Below are 16,056 nucleotides of genomic sequence, written 5' to 3'. Positions count from 1 at the left end.
GCGGGACTTAAAAAGAGCGAAAGAATGGAAAGATGGAAAAGTCATGGAAGGAAATAAAGCTCAGGACCGTAAGCTACGCCACCAGGCCGTAGCTTACGGCCCCCATCCAATGCCAAAATGACCTGCCGTAAGACAGGAGCAACTCGGCGTAAAGGAACACTGACTGCCGTAAGCTACGGTGGTCTGCCGTAGCTTACGGCTCCTAGCTGACTTGTTGACCTGCTGCCTGCCGTAAGCTACGGCTGGGAGCCGTAGCTTACGGCTCCGACTGGGAGCCGTAGCTTACGGCTCCGACTGATCCCATCTTGTAACATTCGCATTTATTGGCCATTTTAAGGAGATTTATGATGCCTAATCATGCAATTTCGGTTACTACTTGGCTAGAACGAGTTGGGAAGTATATGAAGGGCACTTGGAAGCTAAGAAACATATCTTGGAACTATCTTTTCACTAAATTCTTGTCTAGTTTTTGTTGGTGAACAATATTTTCCATTTCTTGCATTATGTTAGTCAAAGCCATGAGTGGCTAGATATTTGGGTGATTATCTTGTGTTGAAGGTTTGAGTAAGACTATGTGTTTTCATTTCATATTTCTAGAATAACAATTGCTTTTTATTTGAATTGATTGTTATGGTGTATGATTGATTGTTAGTAACTTGTTGATTCTTATGTTGAACTAATTAGAAACCATACGTTCTTGGTGCCGTTGGCAATCGGGATATCATGGGTATAGTTAGGTTTGGGTAAGGGTTGATTGATCATCGGGTGATAACCTCACGTTCTCGGAATCTGAGTACTTAGTCCCCTTTCATCACTGCAATTGATTATACATGAACTATGTCTATGTAGTTCTTTCTAGTGAAATATTAACACAGACGTCGAACCAAACCGGAAACGCAAGATAGTCATTTGTCTCTCAACTGTTTACAATCCAAATTTTCATTTTGCAAATTAGTTAGTTAATCTTAGTTTTTAAAACCAATCAAATCAAACCAACTCGTGAATTTTATTTTTCTTGCAATTAGTTTAATTTAGTTAACTTAGAGAAGCACTTCAAATAGCACATTTTCCACAAACTCCCTGTGTTCGATACCCACTTGCCACTATGTACATAGTTGTTCTTGGGATTAAATTTGCGTGACCACGACATCACGTCAAATTTTGGCGCCGTTGCCGGGGAGTAGTGCGCAACGTGTGTTATTTTTTTTTGAGTTTGTTATTTTTCTGGTTTACGCTGGGTGTGTTAGTGTGCAGGTATTGACAGGTGCATGCGTACTAGGTGCGCTCACAAGCTATCACCATTGGCGTTTGATCCGGAAATCGAGCGAAATTTGCGAGCAAACAGAATTTTGCTAAGGGAAAATACAATCAGCAGTTCACCAACAACACCGATTACACCAATTACACCACTTCGATACATGGATCCACCACCACCACCACCCACTACGGGTGAATCCACTTCATCATTTATACCAACATCCACCCAACCTTCACCAAATACCACCATTCCACCAAATACTACCGAACCCACCATAATCCAAAATGTTACATCAACCAACACCACACAACCCATTACTACCCAAGAAGAACCGACTATTACCTTTAGTCCTTCTACCACTATACCACAATTATCCCATTTCTTTCCAGGTGCGGGTCCATCATATGCAAGCCATACCATAGCACCAAGCTCAACCATTGTCCATGCTACGTCGTTTCGACCATCCAACCAGTCGGGTTACCAATATTCGACTCTTCCATTTGGGCAATCATCGGGAATTCAAGGAGATGGGTACGATGAAGGTTATGAGGAATTTGAAGGTTATGATGAAGATGGGTATGCTATTGGGGGTGATGGAGAGCAAGGGGAGTACGGTTATATGCAAGGCCAAGTGCAAGTTATTCCAAATGTTGGTGGGGTGCAACAACAACAACTCATACCTCAACATATTAGGCCAAGGCCACAAGGGCCGCAATTGCAACGTCCGGTTCCTTTGCAACAAGTTCGACCACAACAGGTGCAACCGCAAATTCAAAGGCCAATTCAACAACCAATGGTACCACAAGGGCCCATGCAAAGACCAATGGGTCAAGTTCGTCCACGAGGTCGATTTGGTGTGCCAAGGAGGCATCTTAGGGAAAATGCAAGGGGAATTGAAGCACATTTTAGACCGGTGATAACGCACAATCCTTCACCGGTGGTTATTCCTCATAACAACCAAGGGAGAACTTTTGAAGTAAGAACCAATTCTTTACAAAGTTTGCCGAAATACAAGGGGCTAGCTACGGAGGAGCCTTATTTCCATTTGGAGGCATATGACTCAATTTGCAATACTCTTGGGAGTCAAGGTTTTTCGGCCGATGATATCAAGTTGGTATTATTTCAATTTTCTTTGGAGGACAAGGCAAAGAAGTGGTTCTACACTTTGCCTTCGGCATCTATTTATACTTGGGCGGAAATGCAACAAATTTTCCTAGACGAGTTTTATACCGCCCAAAAGACCAATGATGCTAGAAAGGGGTTGAGGAGTTTCCAACAACAACAAGGCGAAATGTTCCATGAAGCCTTCAAGCGCTTTAATATGATGATCAAAAATTGTCCTCATCATGGGATTGAACTTTGGGAGTTGATGAATGCCTTCCACGAGGGGTTGTGTGCCGAGGATGCACGTGATTTAATGTCCATCACAAATGGGACTTTTGGCACAAATTATGAAGATGAGGATTGGGAGTTCTTGGAACAAATGGCCATTACCTCAAAGAGGAAAGCCCAAGCATCAAGGAGAGCACGACCGGCTGTCACGAGATCGCAAGTTCATGCAGTTGACGATGGTAATGTTCAAACTACTAATCAAATTTATGACGTTTGTACTATTTGCAATGAAATAGGTCATGCGGCTGAAAATTGCCAAGGAGGTGATGGGCAATATGAAGAGGTTCATGCTGTGCAAGGTCAAGGAGGGGGTGGTAGAAACTATAATATGAATTCTAACACTTACCACCCCGGGTTGAGAAACCACCCAAACTTTCGGTATGGGAACCCGTCAAATCAAGCTAACCCGAATTTCCAAGGAAACCAAGGATTTCAAAGGCAATATCAAACGGGTCAAAGCTCTTTGGGTGGAAACGAAGTGATGGAGATGTTGAAAGCGATGCAAGTTGAAATGCAACGAATGAATCAACGTGATGAGGTTCGGATGCAAAAGGACGAGGCTCGTGATAAAGCTATTCAAACTTTGACTACTCAAATGGGTCAACTTGCGAGTGAAGTGGCAATTTTGAAGAAAGCAAAAGGCCAGCTACCAAGTGATACGGTGACAAATCCCAAGAACATAAAAAGCGTTAATATCAATGTGGTAAGCACCGTTCCTAGTACCGAATTTAATGAAAAATTGCTAACTTCTTCGTGTCAAGTGAATGCAGGTTTGGAAAAAGATGCCGAAGTCGAGAATGATAAAGAATATGGAGTGCCCATCGTGCCTATCTGCGTGGGAAAATTAAAAATCCCTCACGCATTGTTGGACTACGGGGCAAGCATGAGTGTGCTACCAAGCGATCTATACGATATGTACGACTTTGGTCCGCTTGAAGATATAGACACTATGGTGAGCTTGGCGGATGAAAGTTGGAGGCGTCCACGGGGAAAGGTTAGGAATGTTAAGATTCAGTTGGGAGAGTTTGAATACCCGGTGGATTTCCTAGTTTTGGACTATGCTTCTACCAACATGGCATCACAACAAAGGGTAATTTTAGGTCGACCGTTTCTATACACGGCAAATGCTCAAATTAATTGTAGAGACGAGATTATTACCATGACCGAAAAAAACCGTAAGTTGTCTTTTGATGTTCAAACTAGAGTGATTAGTTATGAGTCCATTGAGGGGAAGGGTGGTGAGTCTAGTGATCGTATGAAAAATGTGTTTCAAAGAATGAGAAAAAAGCACCCACCGGACCGTGAAGAAACACATATGGGGTCAAGCAAGAGTGTATTTGATTACCCACCGAGTCAAAACAAGATGGATGCATTTTGCTCAATGGCACAAGGAAGTGATGGAAGTGATAGGAACCGGTTCTTTGAGCCACCATAAATGGGGGTGGCACGGTCTGGCTGAAGACCTCGAAACTTAGCGCTGCTCGGGAGGCAACCCGGGGTTTTATATTGATCTTGTTATTTTTATTTTTCTATGTTTCAGGGCCATGGTAACACTCAAGTGTGGGGAAGATGTGCGGAGATTGGTGTGAAGGTAGTGAGAGGAAGTCAGATTTTCTACAACATTTGTTGTGTCAAACTTCACCAGGTCGATGTACTCTTTCCTTAGTCTTGTTGTGTTCTTTAGCTTTGAAATATAGTTAGTTAGTTGTTTGCTTTAGTTTATGGTTGGGAGGTAGGGTGGTGTTTTGATGTTGATGTGTTTGTTGGGTTGTGAAAGTTGGTGGTGTTTTTAGAAATAAAATAAAAATAAAAAAAAAATTTTGGGGTTCAAGATGCAAAGCAATTGTGGGTGTTCTTGTTGAAAGCGATCTTTCCCTCAAAACCATACATTGGGACAATGTATCCCAAGTGTGGGGATGGGGGAAATTTTTGAGAAATTAAAAAATTTTTGCAAATCCAAGCGAAAAGTGAAAAAATTTGAAAACTTGATATTGTACCATTTAACACACCGATACCCGTTCTTAGCTTTTTCTTGGTGAGAATTGAACCACATATGAGAGTTAATTCTTTCCTTGAGTGGCGGTGTGTGTAGTGTGTAAATAGAACTTGTGTGTGAATGCTTGTTAAATCCTAGAGTTGGCATGCTTTTGAAGATGATAAGGGACTTTTAGGATGCCTCGTCTAGATGTGTGAGAGTGCGGGATTGGTGGGTTGGACCTCATACGTACATATATGAGCTTGGTATTGTGAGGGGTGGGGGTTTGGTCCATATAAAGCTATGTTTAAAGCCTTAAGCCATTCGATTGAAACCCAAAGCCTACTTCCCATATAAATTATACCCTATTGAGATGACCCGGTTTAGGATAATGTTGTGATTGTGATGTCTTTGTATATATTGTTGAGTTTTATGTGTTTTCAAAAAAAAAAAAAAAAAAAAAAAAGAAAAAAAGAAAAAAAAAGAAAAATATGAGAAAAATACAAAAAGAAGTCATTAGTGCAATAGTAGTTAGAAGTTTATGATGTTTTGGTACATAATTTGAAAACTTGATATTGTACCATTTAACACACCGACACCCGTTCTTAGCTTTTTCTTGGTGAGAATTGAACCACATATGAGAGTTAATTCTTTCCTTGAGTGGCGGTGTGTGTAGTGTGTAAATAGAACTTGTGTGTGAATGCTTGTTAAATCCTAGAGTTGGCATGCTTTTGAAGATGATAAGGGACTTTTAGGATGCCTCGTCTAGATGTGTGAGAGTGCGGGATTGGTGGGTTGGACCTCATACGTTACATATATGAGCTTGGTATTGTGAGGGGTGGGGGTTTGGTCCATATAAAGCTATGTTTGAAGCCTTAAGCCATTCGATTGAAACCCAAAGCCTACTTCCCATATAAATTATACCCTATTGAGATGACCCGGTTTAGGATAATGTTGTGATTGTGATGTCTTTGTATATATTGTTGAGTTTTATGTGTTTTCAAAAAAAAAAAAAAATATGAGAAAAATACAAAAAGAAGTCATTAGTGCAATAGTAGTTAGAAGTTTATGATGTTTTGGTACATAATTTGAAAACTTGATATTGTACCATTTAACACACCGACACCCGTTCTTAGCTTTTTCTTGGTGAGAATTGAACCACATATGAGAGTTAATTCTTTCCTTGAGTGGCGGTGTGTGTAGTGTGTAAATAGAACTTGTGTGTGAATGCTTGTTAAATCCTAGAGTTGGCATGCTTTTGAAGATGATAAGGGACTTTTAGGATGCCTCGTCTAGATGTGTGAGAGTGCGGGATTGGTGGGTTGGACCTCATACATTACATATATGAGCTTGGTATTGTGAGGGGTGGGGGTTTGGTCCATATAAAGCTATGTTTGAAGCCTTAAGCCATTCGATTGAAACCCAAAGCCTACTTCCCATATAAATTATACCCTATTGAGATGACCCGGTTTAGGATAATGTTGTGATTGTGATGTCTTTGTATATATTGTTGAGTTTTATGTGTTTTCAAAAAAAAAAAAAAAAAAAAAGAAAAATATGAGAAAAATACAAAAAGAAGTCATTAGTGCAATAGTAGTTAGAAGTTTATGATGTTTTGGTACATAGTCGTTTGCTTTGGAAATAAAACCGGGTCAAATCAAAATTAGCTCTTATATATATGTTCCACCATTTTCCTACCTTTGCACCTAGCCCCATAACAACTCGTAAGTTCCTTTGATTCAAAAGCATGTTAGATATTGGTTAGGAGGAAACTTGATTTTCATACAAGCTTATTGTCGCACACACACACACATATACGCATTGAGTGGTTTAGCATAACTTGCTAATTTTTCTTGTCACCGAGAGTTTTTGTGAGGGGTGTGTTTTGTGGTATGATAAAAAGTTAGTAAAAAGGACGGCACTTTAGTTTGGTTCGCACGATTGGTCGCTTATGGTTAAAAATAGTTTGTGAAGTGGTTGCTTGGGACAAGCAACGGGTAAGTGTGGGGATGTGACAGGTGGTCCATAGGACAACCCTTAAAAGACTTAATACAACGCATATTCTACACTTTATTCGGTTAATTGCTTGAAATAGATAACCACTTTGTGTTGCGTTATGCAGGTGCTAAAGTGCTCAAAAGGTGGGTTTTAGGAGGCACGGATGGATACTAGAAGTTGCGGGACTTAAAAAGAGCGAAAGAATGGAAAGATGGAGAAGTCATGGAAGGAAATAAAGCTCAAGACCGTAAGCTACGCCACCAGGCCGTAGCTTACGGCCCCCATCCAATGCCAAAATGACATGCCGTAAGACAGGAGCAACTTGGCGTAAAGGAACACTGATTGCCGTAAGCTACGGTGGTCTGCCGTAGCTTACGGCTCCTAGCTGACTTGTTGACCTGCTGCCTGCCGTAAGCTACGGCTGGGAGCCGTAGCTTACGGCTCCGACTGATCCCATCTTGTAACATTCGCATTTATTGGCCATTTTAAGGAGATTTATGATGCCTAATCATGCAATTTCGGTTACTACTTGGCTAGAACGAGTTGGGAAGTATATGAAGGGCACTTGGAAGCTAAGAAACATATCTTGGAACTATCTTTTCACTAAATTCTTGTCTAGTTTTTGTTGGTGAACAATATTTTCCATTTCTTGCATTATGTTAGTCAAAGCCATGAGTGGCTAGATATTTGGGTGATTATCTTGTGTTGAAGGTTTGAGTAAGACTATGTGTTTTCATTTCATATTTCTAGAATAACAATTGCTTTTTATTTGAATTGATTGTTATGGTGTATGATTGATTGTTAGTAACTTGTTGATTCTTATGTTGAACTAATTAGAAACCATACGTTCTTGGTGCCGTTGGCAATCGGGATATCATGGGTATAGTTAGGTTTGGGTAAGGGTTGATTGATCATCGGGTGATAACCTCACGTTCTCGGAATCTGAGTACTTAGTCCCCTTTCATCACTGCAATTGATTATACATGAACTATGTCTATGTAGTTCTTTCTAGTGAAATATTAACACAGACGTCGAACCAAACCGGAAACGCAAGATAGTCATTTGTCTCTCAACTGTTTACAATCCAAATTTTCATTTTGCAAATTAGTTAATTAATCTTAGTTTTTAAAACCAATCAAATCAAACCAACTCGTGAATTTTATTTTTCTTGCAATTAGTTTAATTTAGTTAACTTAGAGAAGCACTTCAAATAACACATTTTCCACAAACTCCCTGTGTTCGATACCCACTTGCCACTATGTACATAGTTGTTCTTGGGATTAAATTTGCGTGACCACGACATCACGTCAGAGACGTAGGTGAAAAGATGATGCGCACGCACTTCATGAGGGCAGTCAAGTGCGATGATCTAATCAAGCGCGTGAAAGGAAGAGACGGAGGACCCAAAGACTGGGAAACCTTCATTGAGGCAGCCAAAACAATAGCACAAACAGATAAACAGTTGACCAGTGATGATCACCGTCAACGCGGATACACCCACAGTGACCGACACAACAAAAAGGGCAGAAGCCAATCATGGAAAGCGTCCGGTCACAGAGAAAGAAGCCCAGCAAGGGGAGATGCGCGCCACACAATCAATCAGATAGCCCACCGAAAAGAAGTAAAAAGAGAAAACAGGGAGAAACAGTGGACACCATTGACAAAGACCCTTCTGAGGTCTTGGCCACTGAAAATCACCAGTTCAAACTACCCCTGCAGATGCGCAACAAGAGGGGTCAAGATCCCAATTTCTTCTGTGAATTCCACAAGGACACGGGCCACCTAACCGATGACTGTTTCTGTTTAAAACAAGAAATTGAAAGGGCCCTAAGAGATGGAAAGCTCACTCACTTGGTAAAAGGCGGGAAGCGCGATTATCGCCAAATTCAGAGACGAGAGGAAGGGCCAGATAACAAAAAACTCAGGAAGTTAGAAACCCACATGGTTCAGGGAGGTCCACGAAGGCCAAGGAAGAATTACAACAAGCGCACACAAGACGACTCGTGGCGCGAGCGGCAAGTTATTTTTCCCGTTGTTAGAGGGGGCCCGAGGGAAAAACGACCGATAGTCATCTCAGGAGTGATTGGTCATTACCAAACAGACTACATTTTCATCGATCCAGGAAGCACCGCGGATATCATATATGAACAATGCTTCAATCAATTTGATCAGGAGGACTAGGCGCGCTTGGAACCAGTCGATTACCCACTCACTGGTTTCTGCAACGAAGCCGTCTTTCCCCTAGGACAGATATCATTCCCGGTGTTACTCTCAGATGGAAGAAATTCAAGAACAGAAGAGGTCACATTCATGGTGCTGCCAGCACATTCAAGACATGACATCCTCTTAGGAAGAGAATCCCAGGGAGACTTCAGTATGATATGCTTTGCACCACACTCAGCTATTGGGTTCCCAACAGACACAGGCATAGCATTAATATACGCAAGCAAAGAAGTCTTAGCAACAGATGAGGCCAGACCCGCAAAGGTAAGTAAACAGGCACAGCGCGCAGAGGCAGAAAAATGGGTACTGAACAGTGCATACCCAGAACAGACAGTTACTTTGGGACCTGCGATGTCCGACTTAACGCGCGCGGCGCTCAAGAAGTTGTTACACGAAAATATAGACGTGTTCGCCTGGATACCAGCAGACATGGTGGGTGTTCCACGGCACATTGCACAACACCGGTTAAACGTCTCGGAGGAAGCGAAACCAGTGGTACATGCCAAGCGCCGCTTAGGAGATATAAAACACGATGCCATGAAAGAACAAGTAATGGAGCTGTTGAACGCAGGCATCATCAGAGAAGTCAGATACCAGACATGGGTGGCAAGCCCGGTGATGGTGAAAAAACCAAATGGAAGCTGGAGGATGTGCGTAGATTACAAAGATCTAAACAAGGCATGTCCACATGACTGTTACGCCTTACCAGACATAGACGAAAAGATCGACTCTCTAGCAACATTCAGGTGGAAGTGCTTCCTTGACTGCTACAAAGGGTATCACCAGGTCCAAATGGCTGTTCAAGATGAAGACAAAACCGCATTCCACACACTGACAGGGCTGTACTGTTACACCAAGATGCCTTTTGGCCTAAAGAATGCGGGCGCGACCTATCAGAGATTGATGAACGAGACATTCAGCGATGCTATCGGCAAGTACATCGAAGTGTATATGGATGATTTGGTGATTATGAGCAAGGAAGAAAGTATGATGCTGGTGAACATCCAAAAGACTTTCAACACGCTGCACAGCGTAAGTATTAAACTGAATCCAGCAAAATGCTCATTTGGCATGGAAGAAGGAAAGTTCTTAGGTTTCATTGTCACAAAAGATGGCTTCAAGGTGAATCCAGAAAAAGTTCAAGCAATCGAAAGAATGCCTTCCCTATCAAACATCAAAGAGATGCAAAAATTAGCAGGACGATTAGCAGCGCTCAATCGTTTCCTAGCTAATCACGCCGCAAAATCTTTTCCGTTCATCAAAACGTTGCGCAACTGTATGAAGAAGGGCCAGTTTCAATGGACTCCGGAAGCAGAAAGTGCGTTCCGCGAGATGAAAGACTGCCTCATCAAACTGTCGACACTAACCGCACCAATCAAAGGAGAACCCTTGGTACTATATCTGTCCGCTTCTGATAGAGCAGTTGGAGCAGTGCTACTTGTCGATCGGCAAGGTATCCAAACACCAGTTTACTACGTGTCACGAACCTTGACCGACCCAGAAACTCGGTACGCCATCATGGAGAAACTAGTCCTCACACTGATCCATGCATCAAGACGACTGCGAAGGTATTTCGCTAACCATGTCATACATGTGTTAACAAACTACAACATTGGCAACATCCTGGCAAGGCCAGAAATCTCAGGAAGGCTAGCCAAATGGGCGATAGAACTCGGAGGTCACAATGTGGTTTTCAGACCAAGACCAGCCATCAAGGGGCAAGTGCTAGCAGATTTCATGACAGAGGTACCTGACGATAAGGACCGAGAATGTAAAGCAATGGAGAAAGCCGAAAAGAAGCAAGTAGAAGAACCGTGGTTGCTATACACGGACGGAGCGTCAAACGAAGACGGCGCAGGCGCAGGGCTCCGGCTGGTGAGTCCTGACAAACATGAATTCACATATGCCATACGCCTGGATTTCAAAAGTACGAACAACGAAGCCGAGTAAGAAGCTTTCCTTGCTGGCTTAAGGTTGGCGATCAAAATGGGAGTCCGACACATCGAAGCGCATGTGGACTCCATGCTAGTGGCTGGCCAGATCAACGGGCAGTATGAAGCTAAGGGAGATGTAATGGCGGTCTATCTAAGTCAAGCAAAGACGTTGCTACAAACCTTCTATTCCTACAAGGTGCATCACATAAACAGAAGTGAGAACAAACCAGCAGACGCGCTGAGTAAACTTGCATCTACAAGCTTCCAACACCTGACAAAGGATGTGCGCATAGAAGTTCTGAGCAACCCGTCTGTCCTACTAAGGGAGGTAAGCGTCATCCAAACAGGAACAACGTCTTGGATGACTCCAATAATCATGTACCTTCAATCTGGGATTCTCCCGGAAAACAAAGCGGAGGCAAGAAAAATCCAATACAAGGCCGAGCACTACCAGATGACCGATGGAATTTTATACAGGAAGTCATACCTTGGCCCATTGCTAAGATGCGTAGACGCTGAAGACGCAAACTACTTGACCCGGGAGGTCCATGAAGGAATCTGTGGTATACATGCCAGACCAAGAATGGTGGTGGCAAAGGTGATGAATGCCGGGTACTACTGGCCCGGAATGCATTTAGACGCTGTGAAAGAGTTGAGGAAGTGCAGCGGATGCCAAAGACATGCGCCCAAGACAATGCGCACCAAAAATGAGCTAGTACCAGTCACAACCGCATGGCCCTTCCAGCAATGGGGCATAGACATGGTCGGCCCTTTCCCAGAAGCCCCAGGGGCGGTCAAGTTCATAATAGTCGCAGTCGACTATTTCACCAAATGGGTAGAGGCGAAGGCACTTGCATCAACCTCGTCAAATGTCGTCAAGAGATTCATATGGGAACAAATCATATACCGTTTCGACCTACCGCTCAGAATCATCATTGACAACGGCACGAACTTCGCAGCAGACGACCTCGAACGATGGTTCAAAGAATTGCACATCGAACACACCTTCTCTTCGGTTGCGCACCCGCAAGGGAATGGTCAAGTAGAAGCGGTTAACAAAAGCATCGTCGACGGTATCAAAGCAAGGTTAGGCGAGAAAAGAAGAGGCTGGGTTGATGAGCTCCCAAGCATACTGTGGGCCCACAGAACAATGCCAAAGACAAGCAACGGTGAAACACCGTTCAGTCTTGTCTATGGGTCCGAGGCAGTAATACCAGCAGAAATCAGATTGCCGTCTCCACGAATGCTCTCCATGAACTTAATCAACAACGAAGAAGAAAGGAGGATCGATCTGGACCTCCTAAAAGAAAGAAGAGAGATGGCGGCAATCAATGAGGCGAAGTACAAAACGAAGCTGGAAAAGTATTACAACTCCAAAGTCCGAGTATGCACTTTCAACCCAGGAGACTACGTCTTAAGAGACAATGAGGCTTCCAACGCAGAAAAACCTGGGAAACTGGCTCCCAAATGGGAAGGTCCATATGTTATCGATACAGTACTCGGCAAAGGGGCTTACAAACTGCGCACCATCGACGACAAGGAGGTTCCACGAACTTGGAACGCTCAACAGCTTAGAAAGTGCTATATGTAAAACAGCTATGTAACCGCAAAGGCTGAACCGCCAACACGTTTATCATAATACAAGAAGTGTTTGGCTACTTTTATTTCATGCAAATTTTTTGTCACAACTGCATATATTACTTTGGGCATACACGAAAACATCAATGGCTCGACCATAGGAAACGTTGTAGACCTCCAAGGCTCGTCACAACCAAGTGCACAGCCGGGTCAGAAACACAACCAAAGCCTACAAAATGCCAAAACAAAACTTCGTGCCCACATAAACACGAAAATATCGATAGCAAGGTAAATAAACATTGTAATGCTTCCAAAGCTGAACACAGCTGAGCTCACACAATAATCTGCAACTCGATCACTTCGTAGTCACGAACCAACTCGCGCACAAATACGACAGAATAAACGTTGTAGTTGGCACAACATAACCTGTCAGCGCCATCATTTATTCGTGACACCTAATAAAAGTAATTCCACATGCACATATTATGACGATAACAAAATTCGCATAAACACAAAGGCAAATATTAAAATTCCAAACATCAAACTCGATCAGTGTCCACACACATAACAGGTAAAACAAAATAAAATTGTTTAAACAGGTCATCAAAATTACAAGGCCACCCAAGGCCATACGCGGCTCGCAGGCCGGAAAACACCAATCAAGAGTGGCTAGTACCAGCGCCTCCCGCCGCACTTGCTTCATCCCCAAGGGCCTTTTTCAGCAAGGCAACACCATCAATTTTCCTAGCCAACTTCTCAGCAGCTTTAACAACGGCAAATTCCAAGGAGGAAAACTCCTTGCGTTTTGAAGCATACCTACCATCACAATCCTCCGCGTAAAGCTCAAAATGGTGGTCCTTCTCCTTATTAATAGCTGCAGCTTTACCCTCAGAGTAACCGTACTTCCGACCGCTATCGTATCCCGCCTGACCCAATTCATACATATAAGTGGCAAGCTCAGGGGAATTCACAATACGGCCAGCAAGCTGCAAGCAAGCAAACAACAACATAAGAGGAACCCGTCAAAACATAGCAAAAAAGAAACGAAAATAAGCAAAGGAAATTACCAAAGGCACCGCGCGCGAAAGTAGCCATCTACAATCAGCAGACACCTCCTTAACAAGGCCATCAGAAGCCGCACATTCAAGAGTCTTTTCCTCAAGAAGCTTCCCAGTAGCCTCACATTCAGAAGCTTTTTGCTTCACAAGGAGTTCCAACTTGTCGATACGATCGACATACTCCTTCTCCTTTTCTCCGACGCAAGGCGCGCCTGATGGGCTTCATCCGCTAGCTCCTTTTTCTCACCAGATAATCGAACAATCGCATCACGCTGAGCTTGCATCTCAACGTTGGTGCGTTCACAAGCAGCCTCCCAATCCTTTATGTGCTTGTGCTATCGTGATGAGGTTCTTAGTCTTGTCAGTGCGGTCTCCCGATACAATTAGCTGTTTGCCGTTGGGTAATTGGAGTCGGACGATCCTTTTGTCACATATAACTTCCGCATGATATGGTGTCAACCAGTCCATTCCTATGACTATGACGAATTCTCCAAGTTCCATAGGCATTAGGTCTATAGGGATAACATGGTTGTTTAAGCTTATTTTACAATTCTTAACTATCTCGACTATCTCTTGTTGACTTCCATCAGCCATTTCTACTGTAAAGGCATGATCTAGGGTTTGGGACGCCTGGTTCAAGTAAGGTCTAAAGGTAGTCGACACTAGACTTCTATTTGCACCGGTATCAAATAACACACGCGCATATACATCATTTACGAGATACGTACCCGTGATAACGTCTGTATTAGTCTTGGCTTCTTCCGTGGTGAGTACAAATGCCCGCCCTTTTGGCTGATTTGGTTGTGTCCTATCATTTCTTTTAAGTTCGGGACATTCCGATCTCATGTGGTTAGGGTCTCCACATTTGAAACACTTTTTCTTTTCCTTGCATTCTTGAAGAGTATGACCCGTCTTTTTACAATTTGGACAAGGAAAACGACATTCCCCTGTATGAAAGCGTTTGCAATTTTGACATTGAGGAAATGTTTTAGGCCTTTTAAAGTTGTTATTCCGGGTGTCCCCCTTTCTTTCTTCCCACTTTCTTTTTGGTGCGGGAGATTCAGTCTGCCGCAGAATCATCTCGGCAGCCATGACGGCGCCAGCCTCAACAGTTTCTGCAAAAGTCTTGGGGGATTTGGATTTGATAAACACCCTCATTTCAGAGGGTAGACCCCAAATAAACCTATTGATCAGTTGTTCCTCAGTCAATGCTAAATAAGAAACCAATCGAGATATGTCGTTGAAACGAGAAACATACTCTCGATAGATTTTATTTCCCATTTTTAACTGAAAGAATTCCACTTCCAGTTGCTCAGTCTCACTGGGAGGACAATACTTAGCAAGAAACTTATGAATAAACTCCTCCCACTTCATCTCCTTAACCTTTTCTTTTCCCTCTGTTCGGACGACAATGTTCCACCAGTGAAGAGCTTCAGCTTCAAACATATGTACGGCGAACCGTACTTTGTTGCGGTCATCACACTCACATATGTCTAATACTGACTCCATTCTGTTGAACCTTGGGTAAGATTCCAGCGAGGCGCGTGCGGCAAGTCATCGCAGGCAGGGTTGTGAGTATCCCATGAATCAGCACGCACGTTCGTAAATTGCGGACTATGAACCGCGCCAGAGGTAGCACCACCACCACTTGAAGGGCGCTTAGTATAAATGGTCTGATGTGGAGTAGCCTCACTAGACTCCGCCTCAGTCTCAATACGCTTACCCCTGTCATCAACACCTCCACCACCTGCGGCATCACCACCACCTTCACCCACGTCCTCGACAGAAATTTCATCTTCGTTCTTCTTCTTCCCAGGATCATCCCGAGAAGGGGTCAAGCCAACCGTCCTTGACGGAGGAGAAGCAGGGGGGGTGATTTGGGAAATATCCACCTTACGAGGTTTCTTGCCAAACTTGACTTCTATCATAAAACAACCACAACGGTTAAAAATAACTCGAAGAGACATGAAAGAAATATACAACTATAAAAACCATTACCTGGAGGGGCAGAAGCAGCATATATCTCCTCCAAGAGATTCCCGCGACCTCCACTAAAAACACTCATATCTATCTGAGACTCGGAAGGCGCGGGAGGGGCTTCCTTGTGGAGTCTAGCTTTTTTCGCAGCAAGAAGAGCAGCGGACTGCTCATCAAGTTTGCGTTTATGATCCTAGAGAGCTTTTTTCCTCATGAGCTCGGTCAATGTAGCACCGTCGTCTGGGTCAGACTCTCGAGTCTTCTCACCAACTCCTAGACCAGACAACATATCAGAGACAACCACATAATCTAGACAAGGAAGAGTAGAGGGTCGCTTACGAGAAGTATCAGCCGTTTTGCCCTCCACCTTTTTCTCCCCTCCCACAGACTTATCAGTCTTTGCCTTCTTCCTTGTCTCCAATTGCGCAGAAGGGTCAACGGGCATCTCTGCATCATCACCAGCAACCTCATGAATAGGTTCATCAACACCACCCTGCGCGGTACCTGAACGCGCGCAATGAGAAGTTAGACCTTCAGGGGATTCGTCAGAACTCTCACTCGAGAGAACAACAACTTCCTCTCGAATAGGATCAACAGGGTCATCTTCATCATCTTCACCTAGAGAAACGTTGGCGTATTTACTAAAACTTTCATCAGCTGGAT

At 43.4% G+C, this 16,056-nt stretch overlaps 1 protein-coding gene and 1 non-coding gene across 2 annotated transcripts; both read right to left on the bottom strand.

The window, feature by feature from the left end:
* Window positions 1-2,505: 2,505 nt before the first annotated feature.
* On the bottom strand, window positions 2,506-2,611 carry LOC118491908. Its single transcript, XR_004892353.1, has one exon. It is a non-coding gene; the product is annotated as a small nucleolar RNA R71 (small nucleolar RNA).
* An 11,105-nt stretch (window positions 2,612-13,716) lies between these two features.
* On the bottom strand, window positions 13,717-14,862 carry LOC110934096. The gene has a single exon (XM_022177289.1). The coding sequence runs from the start codon at window positions 14,860-14,862 to the stop codon at window positions 13,717-13,719; it is 1,146 nt and encodes a 381-aa protein (XP_022032981.1).
* Between the last annotated feature and the right edge of the window lie 1,194 nt (window positions 14,863-16,056).

Source organism: Helianthus annuus, chromosome 4, assembly GCF_002127325.2.
Source record: "Helianthus annuus cultivar XRQ/B chromosome 4, HanXRQr2.0-SUNRISE, whole genome shotgun sequence".
Taxonomy (NCBI): Eukaryota; Viridiplantae; Streptophyta; class Magnoliopsida; order Asterales; family Asteraceae; genus Helianthus; species Helianthus annuus.
The sequence above is the reverse complement of the archived record's forward strand: the minus strand, read 5'-3'. Positions and strand labels throughout refer to the sequence as shown.

Excerpts from the sequence above, each read along its gene's own strand:
- LOC110934096 (XM_022177289.1), bottom strand. The coding sequence starts at position 14,862 with ATGTTTGAAGCTGAAGCTCTTCACTGGTGGAACATTGTCGTCCGAACA.